Source organism: Catharus ustulatus, chromosome 8, assembly GCF_009819885.2.
Source record: "Catharus ustulatus isolate bCatUst1 chromosome 8, bCatUst1.pri.v2, whole genome shotgun sequence".
In the NCBI taxonomy this organism is placed as follows: Eukaryota; Metazoa; Chordata; class Aves; order Passeriformes; family Turdidae; genus Catharus; species Catharus ustulatus.
The window spans coordinates 17,964,399-17,977,848 of record NC_046228.1 but is presented as its reverse complement, the minus strand read 5'-3'; the positions used below and the strand labels follow the sequence as shown (position 1 = coordinate 17,977,848).

The window sequence follows — 13,450 nt, the reverse complement described above, 5'->3', positions numbered from 1 at the left end:
ATCAGGGCTGGTGCAATGGAGACTTCGCCCAGCTCCAGTAGTTTACTACAGCACTCTAGTGCTTCTCTGTAAAGCTGCCATAGTAGCTGTAATCCTGTCCTCTATAGCAAACCTGATGAGGAAGGGATTGATTGATTTAGGAAGAAAGGACCAGAAGTATTGAACTTTAATTGCACATTCTGGGTAGATGTGTGGAAGAACAAGGAGTGTGAGAACTTCCATGAATACAAGAAGATAGTTTTCATATCTCCAAAGAGTTTAGGCTCAAAACTTTACTGACAATCTGGCTGTTTGCCTGAGTAAGTCATAGCAGTTCAGGAATGTGCCATGGAAAAATTATTGGCTGTAGATGATGCCTGCAAAAATAATTTGCTTTTGTAAGAAACTGTCTCCTTCTTGACTAGGTCACATCCTCATCCACACAGGTTAGGGCATGCAGTCCAGCAGACAGAGGTGGCATATGGGGCTGCCAAGAAGAGCAATGCTGCACCAAAATGGGTACCATTTAATGTTGGGCTGCTGGGAAATATATACCAAAGAAAAATGGAACAATTTGCTCTTTAAATTGACATTTCCTTAGTGGTTTTTTAATCTCCTTTTCTGTTTGATTCAAGATGTGAAGTTTATCACATTGGTATAATGTAATTTTTCTCATTCTAATGATGCTAATTTCCTATTTTCTTCTTTTGGAGTTATGATCCATAGAGATCTTAAGTTTTTTTAATTGTCACTTTTGAATTCCTAGTGCTGCATATATATTATCTGTGAGTTGATATCTTTAATGCTTGGTTTAAAGGCAATGCTACCCCCCTTCACTAGCAACCAAACTGTACAAAAAGGTTGTGAAATGCATGCCTAAGCACATCCCTAAACACAGTCATTTCTTGAATCAGAGTCATCAGATCTGTTTCTGCCGTGCACAAACTCTTTGCTACTGTCACATGCTATTCACATGCACTTTCTGGCATGCCTAAGAGCTCACTCCCTGCTGTTCTGTTTTTTCTATGCCCATGAAATAAATACTTTCTCAAAACCTAGTGACTGTTTGAATAATCATAATTAGATTTAAAAAACCTTCCTTGTGGAATTGTGAAAGCCCAAGTCAAAGGAATTAAGTACATGAACTCTGCCTAGGATATGAGATTTAATATCTGGTACATCAGCTATGTTAGAGTACTCTCTGCCACTGAGAACGTAAGAGTAGGAGGGACTTCCAAACTGGTTCATCAAAAGGGTTCCCTCTCCCACTACTGCATGCTTTCACCATATGCATCTTCTTTGGGGGCTTATCAGGCTGTTTCAAATTAATTCAGGTTGGGTTTGTCCATCATACACCCCCTATCCCTGCAACCATGTCCCAGTGACAGGAGGTTGTGGAGTCTCCATCCCAGGAGCTGTTCAAGACTAGTCTGGATGGGGCTCTGAGTATCCTGGTCTAGTGGAAGATGTTCCTGCCCATGGAACTGGGTGATCTTTAAGGTCCTGTCCAGCCCAAACCCATGATTCTGTGATGTTCCAGAAACTCACTTAGTTTCCCCATCTTTAAACTAAAGACTGTCTTCTTTCATGAAGATATCTAAGATAAGTACTGCACAAGGGTTATAGCTGTGATGCTACATTAATGCTCTTACTATGTATGTTATATATTTACAATATTTGTTTTGTTCAGAAGAGCTAAAGTTAGTAGACTAATATCACTAGTTCTAGTCCTTACCATACCAACAAATAAAAGACATGCTTCAAAACTAGTATGTGGGTATTGTCACTATCATCCATGGGATAATTCACTTGGCCCAGTGAGGGATTTGAACACTTGGGCTTTCCTTGTGTCTCTTATAAGTCCAAAATTAACTTGTCTTGATGTTTATTTTCATTCATTAAGAGTTTTGGCATACTTTTGTGGGCATGTGTATTCTGTAACACAACATATACAAAGAAAACCTCCAAGTGCAGAGCCCCAGTGACCTAATGTTTCTTTAGGAAAGAACTGTGGTATGTGTGGTGTCTGTATCATGCAGTATGAGTATATTATGGCAAGCCTGAATATTTATGGGGTGCAGGAGTGTTAAGTGATCTATATATATATGTTTTAAAAAAATCAGACATAAAGCATTCCAAAGCTCAGTAGAGTTTTGCTAACTTATAAGTCACACTTCAATCTTTTCTTCAACTGTTTCTCATTACAAACACTCTCTCAATTGCTTTACTTGAAAGAAATTATAGAAAATTCACACCCTGGATTTCCTCAGTGCTAATCATTTTCTCTCCTATTTGAGGGCTCCATGCAGCAAGAGAAGAAACAGTTTTTGAGTCTGTGATTTGTTTTGGTTTTTTAATAGGAAAATAACTCGTGAATTCTATCACCTTTTCAAGCTCTAAATATTGGCTGGGGAATATGTGGCAGCAAAATGATCTGATTCATCTGATACAATGTGATTGCCTAAGGCTGCATAGTAGAGAAATCTGTATAAAAAAAGGCATGGTTTCCTACTCAGATTTTTAGGAAAGGATTGATCAGGAAGGTCCCTTAGTATGCCCTTCCCAAAAATGTGTATTACAGTTTTTACATTTACACCTACTTTTCTGCATATGAAACTCAAACCTTATGTTATACTACATTAACAATTATCAAAGACAGCATGTTCTTGTTCAAGATAGATTTTACTGTGGCACTGCTGCATTTAATCTACTCCATAAAGAGTTGCTCTTTTAAAGGATAAGCACCCACAGTTTTTAATGGAACCTGTTTATTTGTTATAAACTTGTTTGCACTAGCTATTCATTATGCATTACAGTACAATTGTTTTGACTGAACACTTAGTAAATAATAACCTGGTCTGTATTCTCCATGTGTATTGGTTATCTTTTTCAGGGGTTTTTTTTTTGTGTATTGGTTTGACTTGCGTGGCTTTCTCTTTTTTTGTTCCAATCATAGCCATCTCCATTATTGTTAACTGTTCATTTCACTTTACATCCAGAGGGTTTTCCTGTGAGATCAATAGGGACATGGTTGAAACTGGCTAGCTATAGCTCATTTGAAAGCCAAGGTGCTTAGTCTTCAATTGACCAGATGTGGCCAGCAAGAGTTTTACTTCTTAGGATCCTTTATATGTTTCAAGGGCTAAGAGCTGTGTCAGTGAGAATCTTTGCAATGTGGACTTTGACCTTAGGGGTCTCATTGAGTGAAATACAGACTGTGAGCAACGCTGAAATAGCTTCCAGGAGAGCACTGACTTGGCTTGAATGGCCTGTCAATATCTAAAATGGATTATTTTCTACTCTGGTTTTGCCTCAAGTCCACACAGAGCTAGGATCTCAGCTCTTCTCCTATACCAGGACTGGTTTAAGAGCACAGAGATGCTGTTGCTTTCTAGGTCAGCCTTTATGGGAGTTTTATATGAATTATGGAATAGTTTTGTGAGGCCACAACTGTGATTACAGGTTTAATGATGCTTTAAACAAACAAAACTATAATGACTTTCATCAGTGTAAAACAGGAGCTTCCTGCAGGGAAACACCAATAAATGTGACTTCGCGGCAGGGTTACAGACCTGGCTGGCAGCCAGCAGCAACGCACAACACCCAGACCTTGTATGCTAACTTAATTAGAGCCCAGTGCAAGCAGCAGCCAGGCAGTTTGCTGTGAGGGATCACTGCCAGCGTGGCACAGAGTCCCTGCATTTCAAAGTTACCTATCTGATCCCTGGCTTTAGGTAGTACAAGGCTGGGACTTCCACAGCAAGTGTAGCTTCATGCTGTGACTCACAGGAATCTCACATTTGTCAGGGAAGTTGAGCTGGATGTGACAGCCTTCTTATGGCACTGGGGCACTCACCTGTCCTGTGTAATCTCACTATAGATCCTTACCTCAGTTGGGGTCTCTGCAACAGATAATTGTCACTTACGCTATTTGCAGTACAATTCAGCTGCAAAAAGAGGAGTCTTAAATTGTATTTGATGTTTTCCTTCTCCTTCTGAGAAAGTTCTGAGTAGTTCCACTAATGGCCCTCATTAAGATGATGTCTATATCTATGTTTATGTTCCTGATGTAAGCGTGCAGCTTGCTCTCAGGTGATTGACTCATCTCTACACTACCTGCAGAGCCATCAAACTTGCGGGCACAGACCATATTCCTTAATTGTTCTTGTAAAAGAGCAACTAATGCCTGATTCTGCCCCTCATGGGATTTACACCTGCAGCACCTTGTCATAATGTGTGCTGATGTTTTTTCTAGGGATTTGTGTCATGTATGGAACGGTACCGAAGAGTTGGGCAGGAGCTGTATGCTTCTCTGTACAAGGACCACGTACAGGTAAAGGACAGGAATATTGGCTACAGCTTTCTGTTGTTGAAAGGTTACTCTTGGACTACCCTGAGAAACAGAGCATTTTAGAAATGAGATGAATATTGTGCATAAAGAATTGCTGAGAGTTGATGAGGCAACACTCCTCCCCTGACATTTCTGCTGAAGTGTGATACAGCATCACTCAGCAATTAGACTCCCCACTTTATTTTCAGGACCTATTTTCCCTTTCTTTAAATTAATTATTCCACTCTTCCAGTGGCAGAAATGAAAGTAAGAACTTTGACCTCTCTTTGTTTTTTTTCTTTAGTAGCCAGTAAAACTTTTAAAATAGATCTCGAGCTCATAGACAGTAAAACATCACAGGTATGTTTCTGTCTCAGGTTTGACCATCAGGGACCAACAAACTTGTACCTCTTTGAAATTCTCACCTCTTTTCTCCTTTAAATTGATGTGTTGGTGCTCCCTAACTTCTTGCACACAACACCTAAAAATAATTACATTTATGCCTTACTCAGAGGGAGTACAGTACCCTTACAACCGAATCATTGAGGCTGTTTTCAGTGAACCTGGTTGTTGCCATTTGTCACACACGTTTACCAGAAGAAAACGCAGTGAATAAAAACCTCTGTGATGCAGTTGTCCTGGCTCACTGCTTTTGAGTTGGAAATTTAATAATAGCAGCCATTTCCAAGTTTGTGACACGCTTTTATTTGTCACTGTGTCATCTACTCAGACTATCACTGTTTTATCACAGTACCATCTCCTGCAGCACACTTCCAGTGGTCAGCTGGACTTGTGTCTGTTGGGTCTGCAGCTCTCTCTCTGCAATACTCCCGTCTGGTGGGTTGGGTAAATCCCTCTGAATCTCTGGGGTGGTGCCACTGGTGGCTGAGAGGAGGGAGGTGTCCAAAAGCCAGCACAAAGTAGTTCTGTCCCACAGATGCAGCAGTGTGCTTACAGCAAAGCAGCCAAGGACTGGATGAGACTTGAGGAGCAACTTTTCTGCAGAGGAGGCTCATGGAGAGATGCTTCACGACCACTGGAGGCACGATGGATTCTGGACTGTTACGAGGGGCCCTCGCGAATGAGGAGGAGGATTCAGCACGTGAACACCCAGCTGGCAACAGTGAGAACCAAGAGTGAGGTACAGAGCTTTAGAAAGCTTTTGCAGGAGATGCACAATGTCTGTAACAGTTGATGGGGACTTATAGAGCTAGACAAACATTAAGATTGGAAAAGACCTTCAAAAGCATAGAGTCCAACCTTTGACAAATATCTGCATCTCTCCTCTGGTTCTCATCACCTGGCTCCTGAATACGCTGGTCCATGTATAGAGAGCCCACTAAAGGGATCTGGTTTTGAGGGGTAAGAAAGGCTGCAATGTATTTAAATGATTTTTCCTCTTTTTTTGCATAAAATCTCCCCAGTGTAAGCTGTCCATACTTTTCTGCTAGTAGTATCTCAGCAGTGTGTGCAGCAGAGTCCAGTGAGAAGGCTGCACTGTCCTGTTAGTCGTATGTCAGTCACTGGTGCTGCTAAAAGTGGTGAATGGCCAAAAGGGGAGATAGGAGGTTTAAACTAAGATTGAACTGTGAATGTGGGGTATTTACTGCTGTCTGTCTAATGTCAAAATGCCAAATTCTATCAATGAAAGGCTGAAGCACTTGAAAATAAGGTTCCCATCTCTAAGGCAGGTTTTGTGCTGTTTGGATTCTGGCAGTTTTCTGTATACTGAATAATATTATTTGTATCCTATAACTGACCTCGTGCATGATCTTCTTTGGAAAGATAATAGTTCTTTTGCTTAATTATTGACATGTCTTCCTCTGGGTTCCTTTCCTGCGATGTTTATTTGTTCCTTTCCAATGAGTTAATTTGAATTTCCAAGGCATTTGCAGCATAGTTCTAAATCTCTGTTTTTCTCTGCCAAGAAGGTTCTAAGTTATGTTTATGTACCTTCATGTTCCACTGTAGTCACATCTAGTCTCTTTTCAGGTTCTCCTAGCAAACATAAAGGAAACAACTTCCCCTGTTGAAGTGAATCCAGGTAACCCTTTAGGGCTACATTGCATCATCAAGACAGTGGACATAAACAGTAAAAGATAATGGGAATTAGTGTCACAATTTAATCCAGAAAAAACAAAAAAACCCTTTCTGTTGGTGCTCTGGGCTAAAATGTCACTGTAACATCTGTGACAAAACTGATGCAAATTTCATAGGTGATATATCAACTGTCTTCAGAATTTGCTGCTCACTTGTTTCCACCTGAAAGGTCTAAAGCAAAAAAGCTGTTTTGAAGTGTAAGCTTTGGGCGCTTTTGGACACCTGGAAAGTTCCCAATTTCTTAAACTTAAAAATTGCTTAAAAATTAAAGAAGTGCTTTTGGAAATATGCAGTATTGTATATTTTTTTTCTGTAATAGAAACAAACATGAGCAAACACATGAGTGGAGCTCATTGTTTTAGACTCCAAACAAGCTGGAAGCACTAGGTGGTTTCTGCATGAAGCAGTTACAGCCAGCCTGAGTAAGAAGGCTGATTGTGCCTTTGCTATCTGCATGCATTGCATGAGTTTGCAAAACTTGGGACACAGCTTGGGCAAAATATAAGTGGGTTGTCTCTCTTTGGGTTTTCTTAAGATCCTGCTCAGTCCACATCCCTAAATGACTACCATTTAAATTTTTTCCTAATTTCCTAATCTTCTGTGATTACAGGGATTTTGTTTGAATTATGACTGACAGCATGTATCTGTCTTTGGTTCCCTGAAATAAGCATCCTTCTTCAGCAGTCACAGATTTTAATCCTCTTGCCTGTTTTTTGCTGATAAATAATGCTGTTTCCCAAGGTAGAATAGATTGAGTGAAAGACTAAATTACAAATGCTTTTGGTGTCATCTGGCTGCCACTAAAACTGCAATCTCTTTTATATTGATACAGGGGAGCTGATGTTAAATGGAGCAGAGAGGGAGATGGATCAGGAGGGTTTGGACTGTAACCAGCTCACATTCTTCCCAGCTCTACATGAAAGTTTCCATTCAGAAGACTTCTTGGAACTGTGTGTGGAGAGACAAATTATATTGCAGGAATTTGTAGAGAATGAAAAGGTAGGAAAGGTGAACTAGAAAATTTTCTATGGACATGGCATTTTAGAGGGTGAATTGGATATGGAGGCCTCTCTGTTCCTTTCAGTTTGGGGTTCAGGTGGATTCAGACTATAGACATCATTACTCTCTGTTTCCTTAGAGCAAATACAGTTTTCTACCCTCTATATGAACTCCTGTACAGACTTTTATTGAAGAGCAATTAACTTTAATTCCTTGAAGTAAGAGAAAAAAATTTGGGCATGGCAAGCTAGATGTTCTCTTATGAGACACTATTGTCTGAATTTGCCTAAGATGTGGGAAATTCTGATGCTCTGAGAATTCCTGTGCTGCCCTAGAACCATTACTCATGCTCAAAGCAGTGCCTACATTGAATTTATTTATAACCCTTGGAGGACTATACTAGTTTTGTATAGGTTGCTAGTTCAGTGGTGTTTGCATATCTTCCTGAAGAATACCAGAAAATGTTGCCTTCCTCCTTTCACATGTCTTTCTTTCTCTTTCCCCATGAGTACTGGACAGATTCTTCCCTCTAAGGCCATAGAAACTTTCCATGCTTCCTCTTTGATGCTTCCATCACGTGTTCGCTGTTCAAAACATTTCTGTTCCTTCTCTGCTCTTGTACTGGACTGGATGCCCTTCACCAAGGTTTCTTCCCAATATAAGGAAGAGGCTTAAGTTCAGGAACACTGGGGAAGGAGATGAGTAAATAAGGATGACTTAGGAAGGAATATGTAACTTTGATGTCAATTTGAAACAACTTCCATGAAGTTGACAACCTGGCTTCATTCCCTGATCTTTTTGCACTGTTTTTTTCAGTGGCATCTTTCTCTCAGTGGTTCAGGAGTTAGCATCCCATAGTGGAAGCCAAATACTTGTAGTATTTAAACTCAGACATCACAGTGCTGTGATAGTTGCACATCGATATAGAAATAACTGTTTTATTAAAACATCTCAATGCCATCACCAGATTTTCCTGATGCTTTGCTAGTGGCTAAGGGGTCACACTTGTGCTCTCTAATATGACTTTCTCAGAGTTTTTGGTGCAGTCTGTGTCTGTAACAGAATTCATTTCTCTGCCCCTCCTGCTTTTGCCCCTTCCTCCCCATACCTCTCCCCAGCAGAAGGCGATGGGTATGAAAATGCGAGGCATGATTTCCATGCGCTGATCTCATTCTGAGCCTTCAGGCTGTCTGTCTCTTCTCCATGTAACTCTGCAGGAAGCCATCAGAAATGCCAGGCATGTTTTTTTCCAGCAGCAGTCAGTGCCTCGCCGAGCTGACAGAAGTATTAACAAAAGCAGCGGGGGGTGACATTAGCTGTCCTGTGCTCACTTAGTGCACCGCGGTCCTGCCTTGTCAGGGGCTGCCTCCTGAGCTCTCTGCACTTTAATCAGGCAACTGGAGCCATTTCAATTCCTGCACTGCTCAGAAAAGTCACTGAGTGTGTGTGAGTGTGTGTGATTCTGAGTGAGTGTGTTCCCTTGTACATCTGAATGAACAGAGCAATCAAGAGATGTAGGGCTTTGGGCAATATCTTAGAAGGTAATTATTCAATTATTTTATGTCATGTTTGCTTCATTGATTAATGATTCTAGTAGCTTGTGAACTGGGTTAGGATCTGTTTTGACAGAAAATGAAAGTTTTTGTTAAATTTATGGTAATTTCAAGCTGCTTGGTGTTTCAATATAAGACTGAAGGTACAAGACTTGCAGGTACAGCACTGTCCTGGTGGAGATTCTGCAGTAGACCTCAGTCAGATCTTTATTACTCATCAGCAACAATATAAGTCACATTCCCCAAATGAAAAAAAAATCACTCAGGTTCAGGGCTCTTGTATTTAAATAATGCAGATTATTTAATAATAAAATCAATTTGAAGAAATAATATAAAATTGAAGAGAGGGATTGACACTATTGACTGTTTCTGGTTGGACAGTACAGAATACTTAGGCTTAGAGTTTAAGGTTTGTGAAAGAGAGGTATGTGCTCTTCTCCCTCAACAAGGCCTACTAACATTCCCTGGTTCTGCCTTAGGCAGAACAGCAAAGTCTTTATTTGTGCCAGACCATTTTTGATCATAAGCAGTCCTCCTTCATGATCCATGTGCCTCCTATACCCACACTCATGATCTCGGGGTTTGAAGAGGTGGATTTCTTAGAAGTCTGAATTTCAGCTTTGTGTCTGTGAGCTGCTTTATGCAACTGCCTGATGTTTCAATATTCAGTTACCTTCCTTTTGGGAAGAAGCAATCTTTTTCCTATTTAATTACTTCAGGAAACCATGTGGTTTGCTAATGTGAGCAGAATTCCCCAGTATTCTCAGTGCAAGCATACCCATCTCCAGTCCGGAGTTCTGTGGTTGGCATATCCCTGCAGAGACAGGCATTCCTGTGGGAGAGGTGATGGAAAAATGCTACCTTCCTCTTGAAGAGATTTTGATGAAAAATTACTCACAGAAATCTCCCAGGGCTGCTTTTTCCCTTAAAACCAGAATGAAGAAAACACCTTTCTGTGCCCACTAAGTGATTTCAAAATGAAGCACCCATTTGTTGGTAAAGTAATTGCTTTTCAGTAAAGTATTTAAGTGTGGAAACACAAGATTTTATTTCATTTACTTATGAATTTAATATTTATGCTGTCCTGACATCAAAGACTAAAAGCTTTAGTGAAGCAGTGTGGGTCTGTTCCAGCTGACCTTAGCTGGACCCTGTGTAGTTTGGGATGGCAAGGAAGGTTGTAGATTTGACTCCAGAAATAGTGAGGTTAGGAACAAAGGCAAAGAGCAAAGGAGAACAATACTTTATCTACATATTATCATATAAAATTTCCATGATCTAGTAAAACCAATGCCATTTCTGGGAAAATTTTGCATGCCCTATAAAATAACACAACTCCCTAGTTCTTACAAAGATTGCTAGAGATAAGATCATTTGGATCCTAAGAGAAAAACAGATTTTGTGATACCTCTCATGCTTGTCAGTGTGTTCTCTTAAGGGCATTGCATTACATTTCTGAACCAGGAAAGTTCTCCTGTTATCTAAATACCCCTCTAATCCATTTGTATGTAGCCCTCTGGTCACTGCAGCTTCAGATGGACTCAGCTTGCAAAATTTTACATTAATTTCTGGATTCTATGCAATTCAGGATTGTGCTAGTTTACAAGAGGAGCTCAGCAGTGAGCAGTTTTCTTAGTACGTAAAGTAGTAGTAAGTAGTAGTTTTTTTAAGATTTTGGGAGCAATATTTTTGAGATTGAGCTGATAGATGATAAACTACTGCCCCCTTCCTGGGACCAGTGGAGGTACTGGTGGAAAACTGGTAGAAACTGGGCACAACTAGTGCTGAGTTGACCTTGATCATCCCAGTTGACTGTACTAACCAGTGGACTTAGCTTTTGAAGGTGATTATATATAGAATATTTTATGAGCAGATAAAAATAAGGAACTCCATGCTTCTAAATGTAAGGGAAATTATTTTTAATGAACTACTGCTTGATTTAAAATCAGAACTTTAAAATTTTCTGCAGGCCACATCATTTTCTGATCTCTAAATTGGTTTGTTTACTTTCTGCACCATCTTTCAGCCATAGAAAGTGTTCCAGAAAAAAGGCTTTCTTTTCTTTATCAAAACTTGTTAAGTCCCAAGAACACTTTCTATGAACTGGCATAAACATGATAAACAAAATATTTTGCTGAAAAATTCCCCATGTTTTTAAATTGTGTTTCAGAAATTCCTCTATTGTAAGGGCCAAGTTAGTTTACTTGGGAGTAAAAACAAGAAATTGAGTCTTAGGATGCCTAGGGAAATTTTAAAATATTTTCTAGAATGTTTATCTAAATCTTTAAGGCAATTGATAGATTCATATATTCTGATTAGACTTCTGTCAGTCCTATGGTGATTTTGTGACTTTGTCCCCATGAACCTGCCAATCAATATGGCAGGCTTTTTTGGGACAAACATCTGTTCTTCTGCATCCCTGGCACTGGCTCCCTGCTGCCTCTGCCTCCTGTGTTACCAGCTCCTGGCCTTATTCTGCCTGCCTCCATTCTAGGTGACGTTCAAGTGCTCTGTGGCGGTTGTGCAGGGTCACACAGCACTGGAAGGGGTGCTGCTCTTTGGCAAAGAGCACTTTTACATCTGTGAGTGCTTTGTGTTGTCCCCTCTGCAGGAAGTCTACTGTACTCGTCACTGCTTGTCCAGGTGAGTCATTCTTTCCTTCCTTCCACACATCTGCTCGGTCAGCTTCAGAATTGGCACTTGGATACCTTGAATTTGCACAGATTTTGTGGGGATTTCAGGCAGAATAATAGCACAGCCAGAAGTTTGCCAGCCTTTCCATTTGCTAAGAAACTGTTTAACATAACTAACGTAGGTGTTTGTTCACAGGCTTTGGAGGGGCCATGGGAACACCCATCTTCAAGAGATGGAGATGGTGGACAGTCTCACACATACATAGCTGGTTTTCAGTTATGTTATAGTGTTGTTAAAGTTTCTTTCTGAGTAACTCACATCTTTTATTCATATGGAATAGTTAGTACAAGAACCTTTAGCTTCATTGTCTCGTAAGTTTTTTGTTTGTTTCTCCAAGACAGAATGGTAATTAATATTTGGCACACTGCTATCATCTCTTGACTCATGATTTATTGAAAGTGATCAATATTGAAAATGAGTCTGTTAGATCAAGCTCTTTGTGCATACTGTGTGCTCATGTGCAAAGCCCAGTGGGACAGTGAGTAGCTCAGCATTTTTACTCCCTGACTGTCTGCTCTGCATCCGAATCTTATGAAGTCTAATATCAGTCAATCTGATCAGATGACTTAAGGATCGATTGGACTGGATCTGATAAAAGCTTAGGTTGTTTTTCTAAGGGATTTTCCGTGGGCTAGACTGTTGATGACAATTCTAATATGTACATCTAAAATAATAATTAATTGCTTAATTATTAATTCCAAGTAATTGCTGTTTACAATAGCTGTGTGTCCATATGATGTTTAGCCTTGACTGGGCTTTCAGGTTCTCCCAACAAGTTTCTTCCCTTGCTGATTATCAGACTTCAATATGTGCAAAACATTGCTGTCTGCCTATTTTCATGTACTAAAGTAACTCCAAATCTACCCTTAGTCTCCACAGGCTCTTTATTCTGGTAACTAGTATAAAATCCGCCTTTAGTATTTAGCTTTATTTGTTTAGCTTGTTTTCATTTTATGTATGCCCCAATTGATCTTGATATCTCTTGGTATTGTTTCTTTAGGGGAAAACTTGAATGTTCAAGAGAGCTCTCCAGGTCTTTTTTGTTTCAAATTATTATTTTTTTTAAATTTATTTTTCTCCTCCAGAATCAGCGATCCATTTATTTTCAACTTATGTCATAAAGATCATGCAATGGGAGACCAGATGTGTTCCCGTTATTCGTATCACGATATCAAGGAGATTCATCTGATGCGCTTCCTCCTACAGGTAGGAACTGATGTGCTCAGTCATTTGAGGGAGAGCTGCAGCAGCAGTAATGACATGTGACTGAAAACTGCTTGTTCAGTTTTCACTAAGACTGTTGATGTTTTTTCCTTGAGTATGAAAATGCTTGTGGTCCCATCATAGCTTCATTAGCCTTTGCTCATACAAACTCCTTTCTATACTCAGCACAGTGTTTAAACACCCTGACTAGAGTGGTTGGCTTATTAATTGCTGGGTTAATGGCATTGTTCACACAACGTTTTTGAAAATTAGACTTGAAGTTGATGTTCTTTATTTTTATGGAAGCTACCAGTAAGCTCCTGACTGCCAAGGCTTCAGTTGCCATGGCATCAGTGTACAATGGATTACTAACACACTTATCCTGGGCCTCTTGGAATAACTTTCAAGTCATGCATGTGGTTCAATTAAAGACCAATAAGCCAAAGAAGAGGATTCTGTGCCTGTAGGTGTAATACCCAGGAGCTACTCATCACCAGGGACCTTGGTTCCCTTTCAGTTTTGTCTGTTTTGGTGAACCTGTGAGGAGAATCACAGAAGAGTTGTAACTAGAGCTTCTTGCAACACTGAGCCT

The 13,450-nt window shown here is 40.0% G+C and overlaps 1 protein-coding gene across 1 annotated transcript in view; it reads left to right on the top strand.

Moving 5' to 3' along the window:
• WDFY4 (WDFY family member 4) overlaps positions 1 to 13,450 on the top strand; it is a 128,156-nt gene that overhangs the window by 70,060 nt on the left and 44,646 nt on the right. Inside the window, exons 40-45 of the mRNA XM_033066622.1 lie at positions 4,235 to 4,312; positions 5,247 to 5,450; positions 6,302 to 6,353; positions 7,242 to 7,408; positions 11,456 to 11,604; positions 12,741 to 12,861. Coding sequence (XP_032922513.1) covers positions 4,235 to 4,312; positions 5,247 to 5,450; positions 6,302 to 6,353; positions 7,242 to 7,408; positions 11,456 to 11,604; positions 12,741 to 12,861 — 771 coding nt within the window. The remainder of the gene's footprint in view (positions 1 to 4,234; positions 4,313 to 5,246; positions 5,451 to 6,301; positions 6,354 to 7,241; positions 7,409 to 11,455; positions 11,605 to 12,740; positions 12,862 to 13,450) is intronic.